This window comes from Pelobates fuscus, chromosome 5 (genome assembly GCF_036172605.1).
Source record: "Pelobates fuscus isolate aPelFus1 chromosome 5, aPelFus1.pri, whole genome shotgun sequence".
In the NCBI taxonomy this organism is placed as follows: Eukaryota; Metazoa; Chordata; class Amphibia; order Anura; family Pelobatidae; genus Pelobates; species Pelobates fuscus.
In genome coordinates, this window is record NC_086321.1 from 27,388,953 (window position 1) to 27,407,416 (window position 18,464).

Consider the following 18,464-nt stretch of genomic DNA (forward strand, 5'->3'; position numbering starts at 1 on the left):
AAAGGACTTGGCCAACTAACATACTTTGTTATAAAATTCAGTTTGTAGAACTATTCAATATGTATACATTCTAATTACACTATTATTACAGAATGTTTACATAGCCAAGAACAGTTTAGTAAAAAAAAAATGTGTACCGTTATTATCGGGCCAGTAAATTGTGGGGATTCTGGCACATTGACAGGCGGCCCTTCCAGGGTACCCAGTAATTCGTCTAATGCATCTTGAGGCACTGTCTGAAAGAAAAAACAAAACAAACCAAAACATTAAGTAACGCTTCATTATTACTGCAGCAATGTCTGCTAATCTACAAACCAGACCACACACCCAGGAAATGGAAACTAAAAAGGAACTGCGGCAGAGGTTAGTGGTGCAGCCTTCATTGAATTTTGATTTTTAAACCTTCTCTAAATCAGTAAAATAACCAGGAGTGGATTCTTGCAAGTCATTAGTGTAAACCCACAACTGATGCACAAAATGTCCTTGGCAAAGATGTATTTATAAATCAAAGAAAAAAGTGATGTATTTTTTATTAATACATGCTATAGTGGCCATGGACATTTACTCTATAAATATTCTAGATCTAAATGTCTGGGTCAATGGCATCAATCTGACACGTCATCGCCAACACGCAGGGCATAAACCAGGATCGCCAAAAAGGAAACTTCACAATCTCTCCATTCGGGGCTGCCCCGGCTTTTTCTCTTGTGGACACTGAGACCTGTACCCCCACACCCCTCTGGACCAGGGGGTTATCCCGGCCCCCACTGGCTTACTACCTGAAACATTGCTGTGGCAGCACCAGACAAGCACCTTATGCAGCACACCTCAACAAGATGGCGACTGTACTCACTACTGGAATCTCTGAGCCTGCGCAGCCTGAAGGGGACATTGAAAGTGCAGTGGATTGATTCCTGGAGAGGTTAGATAACCACTCTGAACACTTCTGGAAAGACCTGGAGGTACATGTGTCAATCTCAGCACCTCAAATCCAAGCGGAGAACCGGAGGGATGCAGACAGAGGGAGGAGTGGGCTCCCAACGAGCACTCCTTTCCCTACTCACATTTATCCATCTACCAGCGCGTCCAGGGTAAGGACCACTACAGGTGGGATCCCAGGGCAGTGACGGTAAACGGGAATGAAGATGCAGGTCTATGACCCAGCATGGCACAAGAGGGACTCCCCACATCACCCTTTGGGGCATCGCAAGGACCCCACGATAACCTGCCATGTGCTTCCCCGTCTTGGGCATAGGTTGATAGTCTGCTTACATTACAGGGCAGTTCCTCCACGTATATTCTGGAACTTAGCTGCATGTGGTTATAGCTATCAAGTTATCAGCCTAGCAACAACCCTTCCACATCAGTTACCTCTGTTTGTTGTACCTGCCATTTTGCATTGTTTTGCTATCGTACATAGCTAGACGCAGCCACACTACACTGACCCACACGTCCAATTAACGTTTTCCTAATGTTTCACGATATCTAGCCTAGACATGCCTGACATATGACAGCTTGTATTATATACTCATTACGTGTTCCTTGTTATAATACTTCACCACAATGCATGTAGCCTGCATATCCCAGAACAGAACATTTAGTTAACCTGCATTGTGTATGTTTCAATCTTATTTTTAACTATTTTTCTCACATACTTGTGTCTTATCAGCATGTTTCATAACCATTTACATGTCTGGATAGTTCACGCTGACTACATGATTTGTTTCTCTACATACTTCGGACATGTTTGACTTGCCTGTCCATTTGCTACTTGCCTAACCATGTGTGCAGTAATCATATATGCCCCGTATTTGTTCAAATATGTATCTTACAATCCTTGCTATTGCTGTTGGGGCATTTCAAGAATGTGTGTTAAATACTTGCACCATAAAAAAAAAAAAAAGGAAAACTTCAGAATAGAGTTGGTCCCTATTTTCTAAAGCACTTGTGGCTTCAGTCAACTTTCAGACTACAGTTTATTCTAGTATCAGAGTAAGTAAGCTACCAAATGGGGTCGCTTGATTTTTAGCTTCAATAGGTTATTCATTTGTCATAAGATTTCACATGAAACTGTAGTTCTGAGTAGTAATCTGCTGACTGTGTGGATACTGTGTGCCAAACAGGAATCGCTGCAGGATCCACAATAAAAAGATTAGCTTGAACCAAGTGTCACCCTGGTCCTTTTCCTACTATTCGAATAAAATGGAAAATAATTATGTTGAGCAGCTGTTAAACGCATAGTAAGGAATGAATTTGATCACACCACATGCCCTGGGATTCCTGCAGTATTATCGGATAGTGTGAGATGGTGGCAATCTCAGAGAGGTGAGAGTTGAACATACATATCTAGAAAAGCACGATGTGTAAAGTAGAAGAAAAGCTGCCAAAATTAACACCCCAGCCCAGTGTATGTAAGGATGGCTTTTGTGTCGCACTTTTAAAATAGGCTTTTACCTCTGTTCCCGGTTTTGAAGATACAGCTGCAGCAGATGTTGGCTTTATGGCAATACACTGTTAATCAAAGACATTTTTGGTAAATGTTTGGAGTTCTGACACAAAAGTAAGAATAAAGGAGCAGACGTATTCTAGAATGCTAAATTTACAAGTCTAGAACACAAACAGACTAAAGAAAATGCATACAATCTAATTGCTGAAGTTCTACACACAGCAATATTTCTAAATGGCACACTGGGAGAAATTTACGAAATGTCAAACAGATAAATTTCTCAAAGAGTGAAAAGTAAGGTAAACAACAAGGAAAACTACAATGGACCTGCTCATGACTATATGGATGGTACTACGATATAACCCTGCAGTCCTACGGTAACACCTCCGGTGTCGTCATATGAGGGGAACAGACAACACATCACATGACATTTGAAGAAAGCAAAAGTGTGATTATACCTCCTCTAACTTTGGTTTCTTTCCTTCTGGAGGAGCCGGGCAGCTGACAAAATCAGACGACAGGGCTTCAAGAAGTTCGTCATCACCAAAGCTCTTAGCACACAAAATAAACAAAACAAATATCAACAAACAGTCACACACAGAGCACATGCATGTCACAAAAGATAGCGCATGCAAACATCAGATAATAGAGCCACAAACTGAGCAGGAGATAGCTCGGTAGGCTACAGGAAAAAAAATATTTAACTGAACAGCAAGGAAGGCAGTAATTGTTCAACTTATGAACCAAAACAAAATCTAGAATTTGTGCTACAGGTCTGTTCCACCATAATTTAAAGGGACACTAAAAAGGCACCAGGGCCGAACGGAGAAAAACATTTGGTCCAGGCACATGCAATACATGGCTGTATTGCATGTGCAGTACACAAACAGCTTGCATGAAAATAACATTTCTCTTTTAAAGTTTCACAAAACATCACTGGAATTTGTCTTATAGCATACCATTGTTACAATGACTGTATGGAAAATAAAACAGCACTCATACAAAGTCGTTTTTTTTTTTTATTCTTTATTTTTCTACTCGACAGGAGTAACAGGTGTACAGTAACATTTTGCTTGCGCAGAAGCCAACATTGGTATTACAATAGAATACAGAACATGTTTCAGAAGAACCTTATGATACCTTTTCTTTACAACTTTGATGCTTGTCTCCCATCGAGGATTTTATATTTATCAGGCAATTCGGACATAACTATAGGAGTCCTATTGTAATATCTATCCATGTAGCTCTAGATCTCATTGTTCCTTCATTATTTTGACCATGCCTGAGGAGATTTAAGTAAAATTGAAAAAACAAAACAAAACAATAGTATAAGTAAGAGAGGTATCCTTCCAAAAAAGAGATCAGAACAGAAGAAAGCAGAATAGATAGTGAGAGAGAGAAGAGAGATAGATGGGGTGCAAGGTCCGGGAGGCGAGGAGCAAAGGCCGGGGGGCAGAGGGAGACCCAGTATGACGGCGGACGGCCAGGGACCCTTTGTGCAAACTGTTAGTTCACCTTTGGTTTTATCTGTCTTCGTTGGATCCCACTATACTATTATCCCATGGCTCCCAGAGTTTCAGAAACGTTGCTATCGTCCCCTTCACCCTCGCTGTCAGGTCCTCCATTATCCTGCAGTCTCGGATCCTGGATATCACTCCCGGAAACTCCGGACCTTCTGGCGAGAGCCATGCAGTTGCTATTGCTCGTCGCGCACTTAGAGTTATTTTATGGACCAGTTTCTGTTCTCTCTTGGTCCAACCGTCGAGAGACCTATTCAATAAATATATCCATGGATCTAGTACTAGGGGCTTGTTAAAGGTCTGTTTCAGTAAATCCTCAACTGCCTTCCAAAATTTTCGGGCATTCCCACCACATGTGGAGGTATGTTCCCCGGGCTCCACAACCCCTCCAACAGTCATCTGAGTCCAGTTTGTGCATTGTATACAGTTTTATGGGAGTGGTATACCATCTGAACATGGTTTTCCACGTCTGTTCTTGTAGCGTGACACAGATAGAAGCATTTTTATTCGCTTCCCAAATTTCTTGCCATTCCACTCCTAAAACTTCCCCCAGATCCGTCTCCCACTGGTCAGTGTAAGTCAACTGCCCCCATTCTTTCTTTTATGTGCCAAGGTGGGCACACATGAGTGTTATCATGCCCCTGGGGACCACTCCGTCTAGGCATAATTTCTCATAGAAAGTCAGCCTTTCCTGAGCTGCTGCCTTTATGTGTGGTTTCCCAGTGAAATCCCGGATCTGAAGATATCTAAAGATATCTAAAGATATCTAAAGATATCTAAAGAAATCCGTTGGGGTTAAGTGGATACCAATTGGATGAGGTTCCCATTGTGATACAATTGGTGGATCCGTTGTAGTCCTGTTCTTTCTAAGTTCCGAAAACCTCTAGGAGCCATTCCAGGTTGAAATTCACTGTTTCTAAGAATTGGAGTCAGGGGGAGGGGAAGGCTGCCAATCCATATTTGATTTTGTTCGCGTCCCATATTTGAAGTGAGTTTAGTATGGACGGGCAAGTCACTCGTATCATAGGTCTCGAGACCCACATAGTGAATTGGGGGACGTCCCATCCCACCATCATGGATTCTATTTCAACCCATCTTCTCTCCTCCGGTGGGGAGTGCCACATAGCCACCTGCGTCAGTTGGGCCGCAAGGTAATAGAAGAATAAGTTTGGCAGGCCCAATCCCCCTCTGTCTTTACATCTGTAGAGAACCTGTCTAGATATTCTGTGCCTCTTGTTCTGCCAAATGAAGTCTCCTATCGATCTTTGTAGCAGTGTCAATTGTGTTTTAGTAACGCGGATAGGCAATGCTTGGATTAAGAATAGGATACGTGGGAGGATATTCATTTTAACAGAGTTAATCCGTCCTATCCAAGAGATGGGTTTGTCAGTCCACTTTTCTAAGTCTCCTGTCAAGTCCTAATTAAGGGACTATAGTTAGCGGAGTACAGGCGTACAGGATCAGCTGTTAGATGAATACCCAAGTACTTCAAGGTGTTTCTTTCCATCCTAAGACAGTAGGTCTCCCGTATGCGACTTGTTTCAGCCTCTTGCAGGCAGATTGGCATAGCACTGGACTTTTGCATGTTAGCTTTATATCCAGATGCTTCTCCATATTCCTTTATCACTTCCTGCAGTGCCGCCATAGAGTCCATGGGGCTCGTAATGGTCAGGAGGACGTCATCTGCGTATCCCGAAATGGTGAACTCACGGTCTCCTACTCGTACTCCTCTAATTCCTGGATGTTGTCTTATCGCTTGCATCAAGGTTTCCAATGCTAGTACAAACAGGAGGGGAGAGAGTGGGCACCCCTGCCTGGTACAAATATATATAATTTTGATCCACATCTGATCAATTGGAGGTGTGCAATGGCTGCAAAAGGGTGTTCTTTTAACAGAGTCTGTCTTACAGTTTCTTAATGTTTCTGCACGGACCTCCTTTATCTAGAATACATGCACGGACCCTGTGCTGTGCTTTGAGAGTACAAATGCTAGTGAGACTATGCTAGAATCTTTTTTTTTTTTTTTTTACTGGTGAACACGAGTGAACACCCTGTCATAACCCTGTCAATGTAGGGTAAGGATAAATCTGACTGCCTTTCTGGGGTCAAGAAGGAATTTTTTTCCTAGCTTGTTGCAAAATTGGAAGTGCTTCAAACTGGGTTTTTTTGCCTTCTTTTGGATCAACAGCAAAAAAACATATGTGAGGAAGGCTGAACTTGATGGACGCAAGTCTCTTTTCAGCTATGTAACTATGTAACTATGTAACTGGACATTGTAAAAAGGCAATGGCATCTTTAAAATTACAATTAAATGTTTTTAAAGTAAAGTTTTTACGCAATTATGTTTTTCCTTTCCTATATGAAACACTGTCATTTTGATACAACCAGAACATTTAAAGTCAAACTAAAATGTAATATTGATTTAACTCATTAAATTCCAATTTTACCTCTTCCACCTGTTCGGCAGGTTTTTCTCCTTTACCCTGAAATAAACAATGGAATTTCTGGTTATTCCAATTCTACCGAATCTCAAAATAATAAGATATGCCTCCATAAATCAAAGCTTACATCTAGCAGTTTTCTATACTCCGGTGGGATTGTACTTTCCCTTTTTCCAAGTTCTTCTAAATATTCAGATATCGCAGGGTCTTCCTGTGATTTAAAAGACGTGATAAATTATATGCAGTAATATATAGTTTTCTAGATTTGTAAAAAGGTATTGAAAAAAATAAAATTAAAGAAACGGAAAAAAAAAGTCATAGTTCCTGGGTTTTACGGTCAGAACAAAACTGGAAACCAAAATAGCCTATAAGAGAATTCTCCCAATTTGACTATTCTAGTATAAGATTTGCAACTTTCAATTCTGCACTATTATTGGTTTAGTGAATGACCCCGTATATTCCTCAATTGCATGTACTCCGAACGCCGTGCTCGGCTTGCCAAGACATAACTCGACCAACACACCGCCAACAACACAGAAGCCGCTGAAACCACGATAAGTGGCTGCCTCCTAATACCTACCCCACCCAGCAGGCTACCTGCACTAAGGAAATGCACCACATAGCTGAAAATACCTACTGTACAACCTACAATGCATACTATGTACATCCGTAGTTTACAACAAAACTGTATACTTTACTGACTTGTCCAATGATGCTATGTGACCTGCTATGTATGCCATTGTATTGATGTTTAATGCTTATTATATGACAACTATAAAAACCTTGAATAATAAAAAAAATAAAAAATAAAAAACTGCCCCCAATAAAATTAGTTGATAGAAGGTAAAAAAAAATATATATATATATATATATATATGTTTTGCATGCAAATTACATCAGCAAGGTGTGAAGTCAAAAACAGTACTTTATTATTTAACACTGCTAGATCTCATGTTTAAAATTGATGTCAAATAACCTACTCACCTTTATCTCTGGACCAGTGAACTTCGGAGACTCTGGAAAAGGGTCAGGTCCACTCAAAGTGTTAACTAATTCATCCAAGGCATCATCAATATCAGACTAAGGAAAGAGAAAGATTATGAAAATCTTATGGTGGATAAACTTGATGGGTGCAATCTTTTAGTTTTTTTGTCAAAGCCAAGCAGTTTAACTCTTAATTCTTACACAAACATTTCCACATTCAGGAACGATCACCCGACAAAATGTTAAACTGCTGATCCAGGATTTATAAATTACTAGCCGATTTCATACCCTGCCTTTCCGCTCTTTAGGCACTGAGTGAAACGACTAGGCTGGCTACACGAAGCCTGGTTTAAAGGCTGTTATCGAGCATATTTCAGACACACCTGACAGGAATGCACAACACCATACCTCGGCATGTATTCACTCATATACTTCTATTTTCTTCCATTTATACACGATGTCCCGAGCAGAACTGACTTGAGAAACCTGACTTATTCAGTGTACGCTAAACATGAGTTAACGGGCTTTTAGGACCTGCGTGTCCAATCTAAATATTGCACTTCACTGCATCACACATAATGTTATTTACTTTACTCAATAAAAAGCTTTGAAACCTTACACAAACATTTCTATAGTGAAGGTGTTTTGTTGGTCATTTTTTGTATATTATATATTTTATTCTACTGAAAGGGCGAATAAATAAATTCAAAATGTTACAGGTCACACAGAAAAGAAGAGAATAATATGCTTTTGCAGTCAATCATTCTCAGACAGATCTATTCAGATATTGTGCAAACATGCAATTACAGCATGTTCCCACCTCCTCGCTAGGCGTCTTACTGCCATAGCAGTCTCTGCAAAGCCTGCCAAATATTAAAATAGTACTGCAGATACCCACACAACTGGAATTAAACGGACTACAGAATATACATACATACATACATACATACATACACACACACAACTGGAAATAAACCAACAGACTACAGAATATATGTATAGATACACACACACACACACACACACACACACAACTATAATTAAACGAACTACAGAATATAGCCCATAAAGTGGGCTACTGGAACAACTCATTCCTGGACATAGAGCTAGAACCTAGACCTGCATGAATGCTACTACAACTGTAGACCCAATGAGAGAGGCTACATGAAACGTATGTGGGAGCTATGGATGAATAACAGACCATCATCTACCCTAACACCAAAACAGCTGGTTAAACGTCTTTAAGAGACATCTACTGTCACAACTGGTCATAAATGGACTACAGGAGAAACCAACCATACACCATGAGGAAGAAATATCCACACCCACATTCTTACCTGCAGAGCATTGTCAATCTGAATCCATACCCAAGATGGCATAACAAAACTATAAAGGACATGCTCCTAGAAAAACTAGCAGTCGTTGAACAGTGGACAAGACTACCGAAGATCACTAGAAAACAACCACCAGACAGCAGTTAATAAAGCATTGTCCACAATCCCATCCTGCACCATCACAGAGACGAACAGGCTCATATATGTCACAGCATCAGTGGTCCTCCAGCTACTTGACTACAAGATCAGGCTCAAAGAGAAGCAATGCCCACCATGGAGACTACGACTGGAAGCCAAGATAAAGACAACACGGAAGGAAGGTTAGTAAGCTGGATCAACTTAACAGAGGTGGAAATATCAAAGATAGATCATGGCTGCTGCGGAAGTACAAGGATATGCCCATACCAGAGGCGCTGGAAACAACTAAGCAAAAACTCACAGCACTAACAACCAGACTGACCAGATGCACCAGAGAAGTAGTGGCTAAGATAATCAATGCCCTCTTTACCAAAGAACCATCCGTGTATGCACAGCTACAGGTTAACCACCACATCTCCTCGCAAGACCCACCCAGAGCTGAGACTGAACAGTACTGGAAGAATATCTGTGAGAAAGAAGCATCTCATAACACAGAGGCCCAGTGGCCACTAGACCTGAAAGCAGATCACTGCATGCTGTCAGAACAGGAACCATTCATCTTCACAGTCAAAGATATCGAACAGAGAGCAGGAAACATGAAAAGCTGGTCAGCCCCAAGACCTGACATGATCTACAACTACTGGATTAAGAAGTTAACAGCTCTGCATGAACGCCTAGCAGCACAAATGAACCAACTACTACCAACAGACCAAGCAGTCACAAGGGATTCTAAGATCAGACAGACCAATCTGTGCACGATCTGGATTGACTACAAGAAAGCCTATGACACAATGCCGCACACATGGATACTGGAATGCTTGGCTCTCTATAAGTTCAGCAAGACAATAAGAGCCTTCATCAAGGACTCGATGGGCAAGTGGAAAACAACTCTAGAAGCCAATTCCAGGACAATAACGCAAGTGAACATCAAATGTGGCATATACCAAGGTGATGCGGTATCCCTAATGCTGTTCTGCATAGGCCTCAACCCTCTTAGCCAGATTATCAAGAAGAGTGGATACGGATACAGGTTCAAGAGTGGAGCCACCATCAGCCACCTACTCTACATGGATGACATTAAGCTGTATGCCAAGAATGAGCGAGACATTGACTCACTGATCCACCTAACTAGGCTATACAGCAAGGACATCGGAATGTCATTCGGACTAGAGAAGTGCGGGCGGATGATCGCAAAAAAAAGAGGGAAGATGATCAGGACAGAAGGAATTTAAGTTCCAGAAGGCCAAATAGAAGATGTAGAGAACCGCTACAAGTATCTGGGGGTACCACAAACACATGGCAACTATGAGGAAGAGGCAAGGAATATAGCAACATCCAAGTACCTCCAAAGAGTCAGACAGGTCCTGAAGTCCCAGCTCAATGGCAAGAACAAGATCCAAGCCATTACCGGTCATCAGGTACCCAGCTGGATAATAACCTGGCCAAGAGAAGAACTGGTCACCATGGATATCAAGACCAGGAAACTACTCACTATGAATGGAGGATTCCACCAGAAATCCAGCACCCAGAGAATGTACACCAGCTGGAAGGATAGAGGTCGAGGCCTGATGAGTGTCAAGGCCAGTCCTGGATGAAGCACAGAGCATCCACAAGTACATCACGAAGATGGATCCCAAAGATGAACTGCTAATGGAATGCCTGATAATTCAACAGATAGAGGATGCAGAAAGAGAGGAGGTCCCTTGGAAAGACAAACCTCTCCATGGGGTGCACCACCGGCAGATAGTGGATGTGGCTCACATGACAAAATCCTACCAGTGGTTGGAAAAGGCAGGACTGAAAGACAGTCCTGAGGCACTCATCCTAGCAGCACAGGAACAGGCACTCCGCACCAGATCAATAGAAGCTGGAGTCTACCACACCAGGCAAGACCCAAGGTGCAGACTGTGCAAAGAGGCCACTGAGACCAGAGGTAGCTCTCTAATTAGGTGGTTTAGGCGGCCAACCAAAGGCCTCGCGCTGGCTGGGGCCTAGCGCCAGCCTAAACCACCTGTAGGCAGACTGTGTCGGGTCCTCGGTCAGTGAGGGGGGGTGACGCTGAGGGTGGTGAGAGGGGGTATAAATAATGCACAAATAATGCATTTGAGCATAAACCCCACCAACACAATGAATAGTTAGATTGTCTTTTTTTTTTTTTTACTTGGAAAAAAAAAAAAAACTTTACCAAAAAAAACAACTAACGGGGATTTGAAAAGTCGAACAGCTCTGATCACTATATTGTCAAGTGATATCAAGCTCTCCTCATCACATCAAAATGCAGCAATAAAGTTTCTCTCTTTTAAACCTTTTCTACAATGTGGTAGGAGTGGGGTGGCTGACATTTTGCAGCCCATTTGCAATGATTCAAATGCTCAGAATGGACCCTTGGCTGAGAAATGTGTTTGCCTCCAAGTTGCAAGTCATGTAGAAAAAAAGAAAAGTATTGTTCAACGCTTCATCGTTTGCTGTAAAAGACTTTCCTATGTCTGTGCTTTTCCTGCAATTGTACAATGTATTGGTTGTATTGCACACAAGACAAAGATGGCCTGACTCATGCTCATTATGTCAATTAATCCTGCAATCTATCATTTCTGCATCATAAAATGTCTCCAAGATCTTACCTTGGCAGGAGCAGCTGCAGCAGCAGAAACTTTATCAGCACTGACTGCTTTCTTCTCCTCTTTAACCTAAAAACAGGTTTAAAACATCAGAAAACATCACGGTAAAATAAACTGCTGATTCTCAGATGACTGCCTGCCCATAGCAACAAAACCTACTTCCCAATCTAACGCATGAAACGTGGAAGGGATTTACAGCATGCCACATATTGGGAGGATTTTACCAGATTTACAGAGCAGATACAATATTCCACATATTGCATCAGACATTCAGTGTCTTATTATTATTATGTATAAGATGCCAACAAACTCTGCAGCGCTGTACAATGGGTTAGGAATACATAAAATTTATAAAATAGGGAGAGCAGCAAGGACAGTAAGGACTGCCTATGTTGACATATTTCCAGCAGAGTCTTGAGTACATTAGGTTAAGATGCATTGTGGGGCTACTTACCTCATCCTTTTGTTTAACAGCTGCAGCAGATGCAGCTCCAACAGCAGCAGCCGCAACTACAGTCCCGGCAGCAGCTGTAGCCGCTACTTTACCAACAGTTCCTGACGAAACCTGCATCACAGAAAAAACACAAAAACATATCAATTCAATACTATCCTCTCCGTCGTCATTTCTTCTAATAGGGCACATTGAATAGTTTGCCTTTTGCTTTAAACGTTCTAAAGCCCACCTGTAAATTTGTGGCCCACAGTGCTAATGGTAAAATCATGGGAATCTGACCCTGAGCAGAACCAACGTGAAGTTGGCCCAGGAGGGGGATGCAAAAACTGCCCTACGCTTTGAGGGATTTGCAAGGCAAGTGACTACTCTGTCCAAATATGGTAGTTGAGAGTAAAAGTTTATGGGTGTCGAGTGGGCTTTGTACTTACTATGCACCTCTTGCACAGATGCCCTGAAGTGTGCCGGCAGTCTGGATGTGACGTCCCCTCTACAATCGGGAATCATTACAAGGCATGCATGGAAACTGCACAGTATGAGCACAGTAATCCCAGCAGCAAACACTGGACCCCAGAGAGAGGACCCACTCCAGCTCTCGCAGGCACAGGTAGGGAGTCTGGGTCAGTGGCGGATCCAAGGGGGGGGGGGCAACGGGGCAATTGCCCCCCCCGAGATTCTCCCCTGCCGGCTAATGCAGGGCTGACATTGCCCAAGTGCCAGCCCTGCATTGTGCCTGCAGACCGGGGAGGGAGATCAGTGATCTCCCTCCCCGGTCTGCAGGCACATTACTGACAGCCGACCGGCAGGGGAGGGAGAGAGGACCCGGGAGCTGTTACCAGCAGCTCCTCCGGGTCCTCCTCTCGCGAGATTTGGAGCGTTGCCGCGGTTACCACAGCAACGCTCCAAATCTCGCGAGAGTGAACTCTAGCCCTGGAGCGTGGGCTAGAGTTCACTCCTACCACTGGGACCACCAGGGAATCCCCACTGGGACCACCAGGGAAAGAAAGATGTCCCCCCTCCTCCCAGTAAAGGTAAGAAGGGAGGGGGGACATAAATTATATATTAATTTTAATTAAATGTAAAAAAAAAAACCACACACACATTAAAAAAAAAAAAAGCCCCCCCCCTATCCTTCTTCTACACACACATTGCCCCTGCCCCCCATACACACACACACATTGCCCCTGCCCCCCATACACACACACACACACATTGCCCCTGCCCCCCATACACACACACACACACACATTGCCCCTGCCCCCCATACACACACACACACACACACATTGCCCCTGCCCCCCATACACACACACACACATTGCCCCTGCCCCCCATACACACACACACACATTGGCCCTGCCCCCCATACACACACACACATTGCCCCTGCCCCCCATACACACACACACACACACACACATTGCCCCTGCCCCCCATACACACACACACACACATTGCCCCTGCCCCCCATACACACACACACACATTGCCCCTGCCCCCCATACACACACACACATTGCCCCTGCCCCCCATACACACACACACACACATTACCCCTACCCCCCATACACACACACACACACATTGCCCCTGCCCCCCATACACACACACACACACACACACACACACTGCCCCTGCCCCCCATACACACACACATTGCCCCTGCCCCCATACACACACACATTTCCCCTGCCCCCGATATACACACACATTGCCCCTGCCCCCCATACACACACATTGCCCCTGCCCCCCATACACACACATTGCCCCTGCCCCCCATACACACACATTGCCCCTGCCCCCCATACACACACATTGCCCCTGCCCCCATACACACACATTGCCCCTGCCCCCCATACACACACATTGCCCCTGCCCCCCATACACACACACACACACATTGCCCCTGCCCCCCATATACACACACATTGCCCCTGCCCCCCATATACACACACATTGCCCCTGCCCCCCATATACACACACATTGCCCCTGCCCCCCATACACACACATTGCCCCTGCCCCCATACACACACATTGCCCCTGCCCCCCATACACACACACACACACACACATTGCCTCTGCCCCCCATACACACACACACACACACACTGCCCCTGCCCCCATACACACACACACACACACACACATTGCCCCTGCCCCCATACACACACACACACATTGCCCCTGCCCCCATACACACACACACATTGCCCCTGCCCCCATACACACACACACATTGCCCCTGCCCCCCATATACACACACATTGCCCCTGCCCCCCATATACACACACATTGCCCCTGCCCCCCATATACACACACATTGCCCCTGCCCCCCATATACACACACATTGCCCCTGCCCCCCATATACACTCACATTGCCCCTGCCCCCCATACACACACATACACACACATTGCCCCTGCCCCCCATACACACACATACACACACATTGCCCCTGCCCCCCATACACACACACACATTGCCCCTGCCCCCATACACACACACACACACACACACATTGCCTCTGCCCCCCATACACACACACACACACACACACACACATTGCCCCTGCCCCCATACACACACACATTGCCCCTGCCCCCATACACACACACACACATTGCCCCTGCCTCCCATATACACACACATTGCCCCTGCCCCCCATATACACACACATTGCCCCTGCCCCCCATATACACACACATTGCCCCTGCCCCCCATATACACACACATTGCCCCTGCCCCCCATATACACACATTGCCCCTGCCCCCCATATACACACATTGCCCCTGCCCCCCATACACACACATTGCCCCTGCCCCCCATAAACACATTGCCCCCACATACACACACTGCCCCCACACACATACATTGCCCCACACACACACTGTAACTGTCACACACACATACTGACCCACACACACACTGCACCCCTGACATATACTGCCGCCCTCACGTACACACTGCAACCTTCACACACACACACTGCTAATACACTGTCCCCCTCACACACACACACACACACACACACACACTGCACCCCTCACACATTGCACCACTCACACATACCACTGCTCCTCTGCCCTACTACAGCCCCATTCCCCAGAGGACCTCAGGTAAGTTGTCAAACAGTTCTTAAACAGTTTGACTACTTACTCTGGGAGGGGGTCTTGGCATTATTGGCACTATAACCACTAAACTGAGCTGTAGTGGTTATTGTGTCTGGATTATTTATTTAAATAATCTACAAGTGCCCCTCCCGAGATCAGGCTCTGGATCCGCCACTGGTCTGGGTGGACCCCTTAAATAAATATCATGTGTCTATGGGAATGTGTTTGTATGGGTCAGTGATTGTGTGTGTGTGTGTGAGCTTGTGTATGTAAATTAACATGAGAATGTGTGTGTTTAATAACATAGCTCCCTGATTTGTTATCCTTAAATATGGCAATTCCACATAATACCAAATTAGGGAGCCATCTGTTATCTTTTTTTTTTTTTAGCTGTATAGATGAAGGCGGCTCTCCATCCATTTCCAGACATATCATACGGCCCTCATGCGGAACATCTAAGCTGACCCCTGCCAGAACGTAGGAGATAACAATGCTGCCATTATTCCACTGGCTGTTAAATACAACAGTAAGGAGTTTTGTTTTTGATTGATTGTTTAAAGTATTGTATTTAAGTAAAAAAACACATAACACCTTCAGCTAGTGTCATATTACGTGGTGAGGTGTAATCAATGGTTAAAGATAGGTGGCAATAACACCTGGAAAATAGCATACAGCTGTACAGCTCTTGGTGCACTAAAAATGCCCAGGAAGAAGACACACCAGGCACCGACCTGTTACATGTAATATGTAGGTTAGAATTTATACACAGTCATCCTGGGTGTTATTTGTTTTTGTTAATGAGCTTTAGTGGTTATTTATTTATTTATTTTTTTAAATGAAATTAGTTTCTATAAGCTCACCCTTCCAACTCCTTTGACTCAATCTGAAAAGTTTACCTTTAAATTTACTGCTGCACATATGACTGAGGTTGCGAAGAGTTGAAGAAATATGTAAATCCAACTACAACTCTCAGAAACACTTGCTGTGTACATAATGCATTGATAGAATCAGCAGTGCTTAGTGTCTGCCGAATCTGCAAAGCCTAAGGATTTACAGCCAGGGCAGGAACTGCAGGCCTTTTTATATCATTATTTTTAATGTATCGTTTTTGCTTATTTTAATTATCTTTATAGTTTGATGAAAATAATAGTCACCCTCAGTCTGGAGTAGCCCTTTATTAAGTTTAACTAGAGTGGAATCTGACAGCTGGTGGTAAGGTAAGACCTTTTCTAGTTAAATGCAGGTAAAAAGATAAACAACTGAGTTAAGAATAAATAAATTAAATCTAAAAGAATACATTGTGAACCTTACTTTGCTGCCTGTTTTTTCCTTCCCAGGATCTGGCTTTGAGTCTTGTTTGGAAGCTGGCTTTGTGATACTTTGCTTTGATGTTGCTGATGTAGTGGTGGTCGTACTTTTTGGCTACACAAAATAAAAATAATCATAGAACATAGTGCAATGTAAGTATTGAAAGTTAAAACGTAACCCCTTCGAAATAAACAGTTAGGCAAATCCTATCATCAATCACACAGGTTTTAAAAGGCAATTTAGCTCACCTTGGGTCACCTTGAAGGCTATAACTGAGCACCATCCTGAGGAATTCACAGATTGCTGAACAATGAAAAACAATCCTCAACTTAAATTGTGTTGAAAATCATTTAAGCTAGTGTGATGAAGATCCAATCCTCAAAACAATTATTCACTGATCCTCCAAATTTGTAAATGACAGAAAATGTTGGGATTGGCGAAGACGGTTTAGACACATGCCTGTTGGCAATAAGCTGCACAACCGTAGGATTTTAAATTTTTTATTGATTCCAAAAGAGGGGTCTGGTCTGGTGGTTTTTATCCATGTTAAGTACTAATCTGACCCAATGGACAGACAATGGGTCATCATATTGTGCTAAGTGCCACCAGAATCTTCATCATGCTCACCACATATCTGTAAAGAGTTTCACTTGTTCTCTCGCTATTGGCAAAAACTTACACTTTATACTGGAGACAAAACGTAAATAAAATAAATATATAAAATAAAGAATGCGCTGGACACTCCCGTTTGTGGTGCCAAGTAACTTTTAGGTTTGGCTAATAGATAAAAACCTGATAGATAGATATGTATTCTATTAGCCAAATGTAAAAGTTACTTGACACACCCATGAGATATATAAATACAAATAAAGCCAGGAAGGCCTGACCAGAAAGCATCTGCTGACTAATCTCACCTTTGTCGATTGCACGGGCTTGGCCGGTTCTGGTTTTGATGTTTGTCGAGCCTAAAAGGATAGATTAAAATAAATAAAGTTAACCTTTATAATATCCAATAAACAAATAATGACTAGTTTGTATATGATCCAAGTTACATGAAGCCTTAGTACTGTTTGTGAATAACCCTTCACTGCTCTCTAAGAGAACACACAGGGCCAGGGAAACTGGGAGGTTAGCTTTAATGTGGAAGCTGCTCAGGTGGTACCCCACTGGCTGCAATGAAGACACCATTCTGAAGTCCAACTCCAGGCACATACTTGACTTCAATAACCTTGAGATGACCAAAGGGCACCCCAAGCAACATAACTTGTTTTCCTTGCATTGGTAATTGTGCAAAGAGCCTCACTGTCATTATGTCCCAGCACATTGAGCTCTGTAACTGCAGTGCCCTCACTAAGAGTACTTCTCCCTGATTTTCCAAGCACATGTACAGTGTGTGTGCTCTATACAGGTCACTACTTGCTCTGCTAGATTCCTTTCCAGGAAGCTGCCAAGGAGCCCGAGCCATGAAAATATATGGGTAAGATCTATAGCCCAATCCATGAGCCTTGAGCTAATGGTACTCCCCAGGCAAACAGACTTCAGCTGCCGTCACAGTATTGATCTAGTACTAAACAGCCTGGAGTGTACGTAAGCTTGTTTAGTGATCTTTCTGCTATCCAAAGCCCATGAGAACATTCTTTATGTAAAACCGTGTTCATGGCATCCAAAATAAAAACATTTTTTTAAAAATGAATAGGATTGATATGCAGTTATTCTGCTGCCCTTTGTAAATATTCACCTTACATATATACTAAAAGAAGAACGGGGCATGTAAGCTGCTAAGTGAATGAAAATACAAACCTAGTTTGGTTTTCTTGCATTATATAGTAATGCACCAAGCTATTGCAATTAAAAAATAAAAATCAATTTCAAAATAAAAGTGGACTAACATTTGAAAGGACTTCTTTTCTTGCACACACTCAGAATTTGCAGCATCTGTAGTGAGCGCTCACAGCACAAGGAAGTGACCGAAACATTGCAGCCAATCCTGTATTTTTCAAAGAGAGTGTTGTACATATCCCAACTGCCTTTAGTTCCATTCATTTAATATATGAACTAAGTATTTTTGTAAAGCAACAGACGTTTTTATTGCATACTTTTGAGTCAATAGGAA

General features: G+C 43.2%; 1 protein-coding gene across 4 annotated transcripts in view; it reads right to left on the reverse strand.

The window, feature by feature from the left end:
* The window catches only part of CAST (calpastatin), a 133,171-nt gene that overhangs the window by 22,289 nt on the left and 92,418 nt on the right, over positions 1–18,464 (reverse strand). For all 4 annotated transcript variants that reach the window (XM_063453676.1, XM_063453677.1, XM_063453678.1 and 1 more), the window contains 10 exons: positions 17,266–17,316; positions 16,355–16,465; positions 11,936–12,046; positions 11,485–11,550; positions 7,392–7,487; positions 6,535–6,618; positions 6,414–6,449; positions 2,905–2,997; positions 2,455–2,511; positions 138–236 (listed from right to left, as the gene is read on the reverse strand). In XM_063453676.1, the coding sequence (XP_063309746.1) occupies positions 138–236; positions 2,455–2,511; positions 2,905–2,997; positions 6,414–6,449; positions 6,535–6,618; positions 7,392–7,487; positions 11,485–11,550; positions 11,936–12,046; positions 16,355–16,465; positions 17,266–17,316 (804 nt within the window). The remainder of the gene's footprint in view (positions 1–137; positions 237–2,454; positions 2,512–2,904; positions 2,998–6,413; positions 6,450–6,534; positions 6,619–7,391; positions 7,488–11,484; positions 11,551–11,935; positions 12,047–16,354; positions 16,466–17,265; positions 17,317–18,464) is intronic.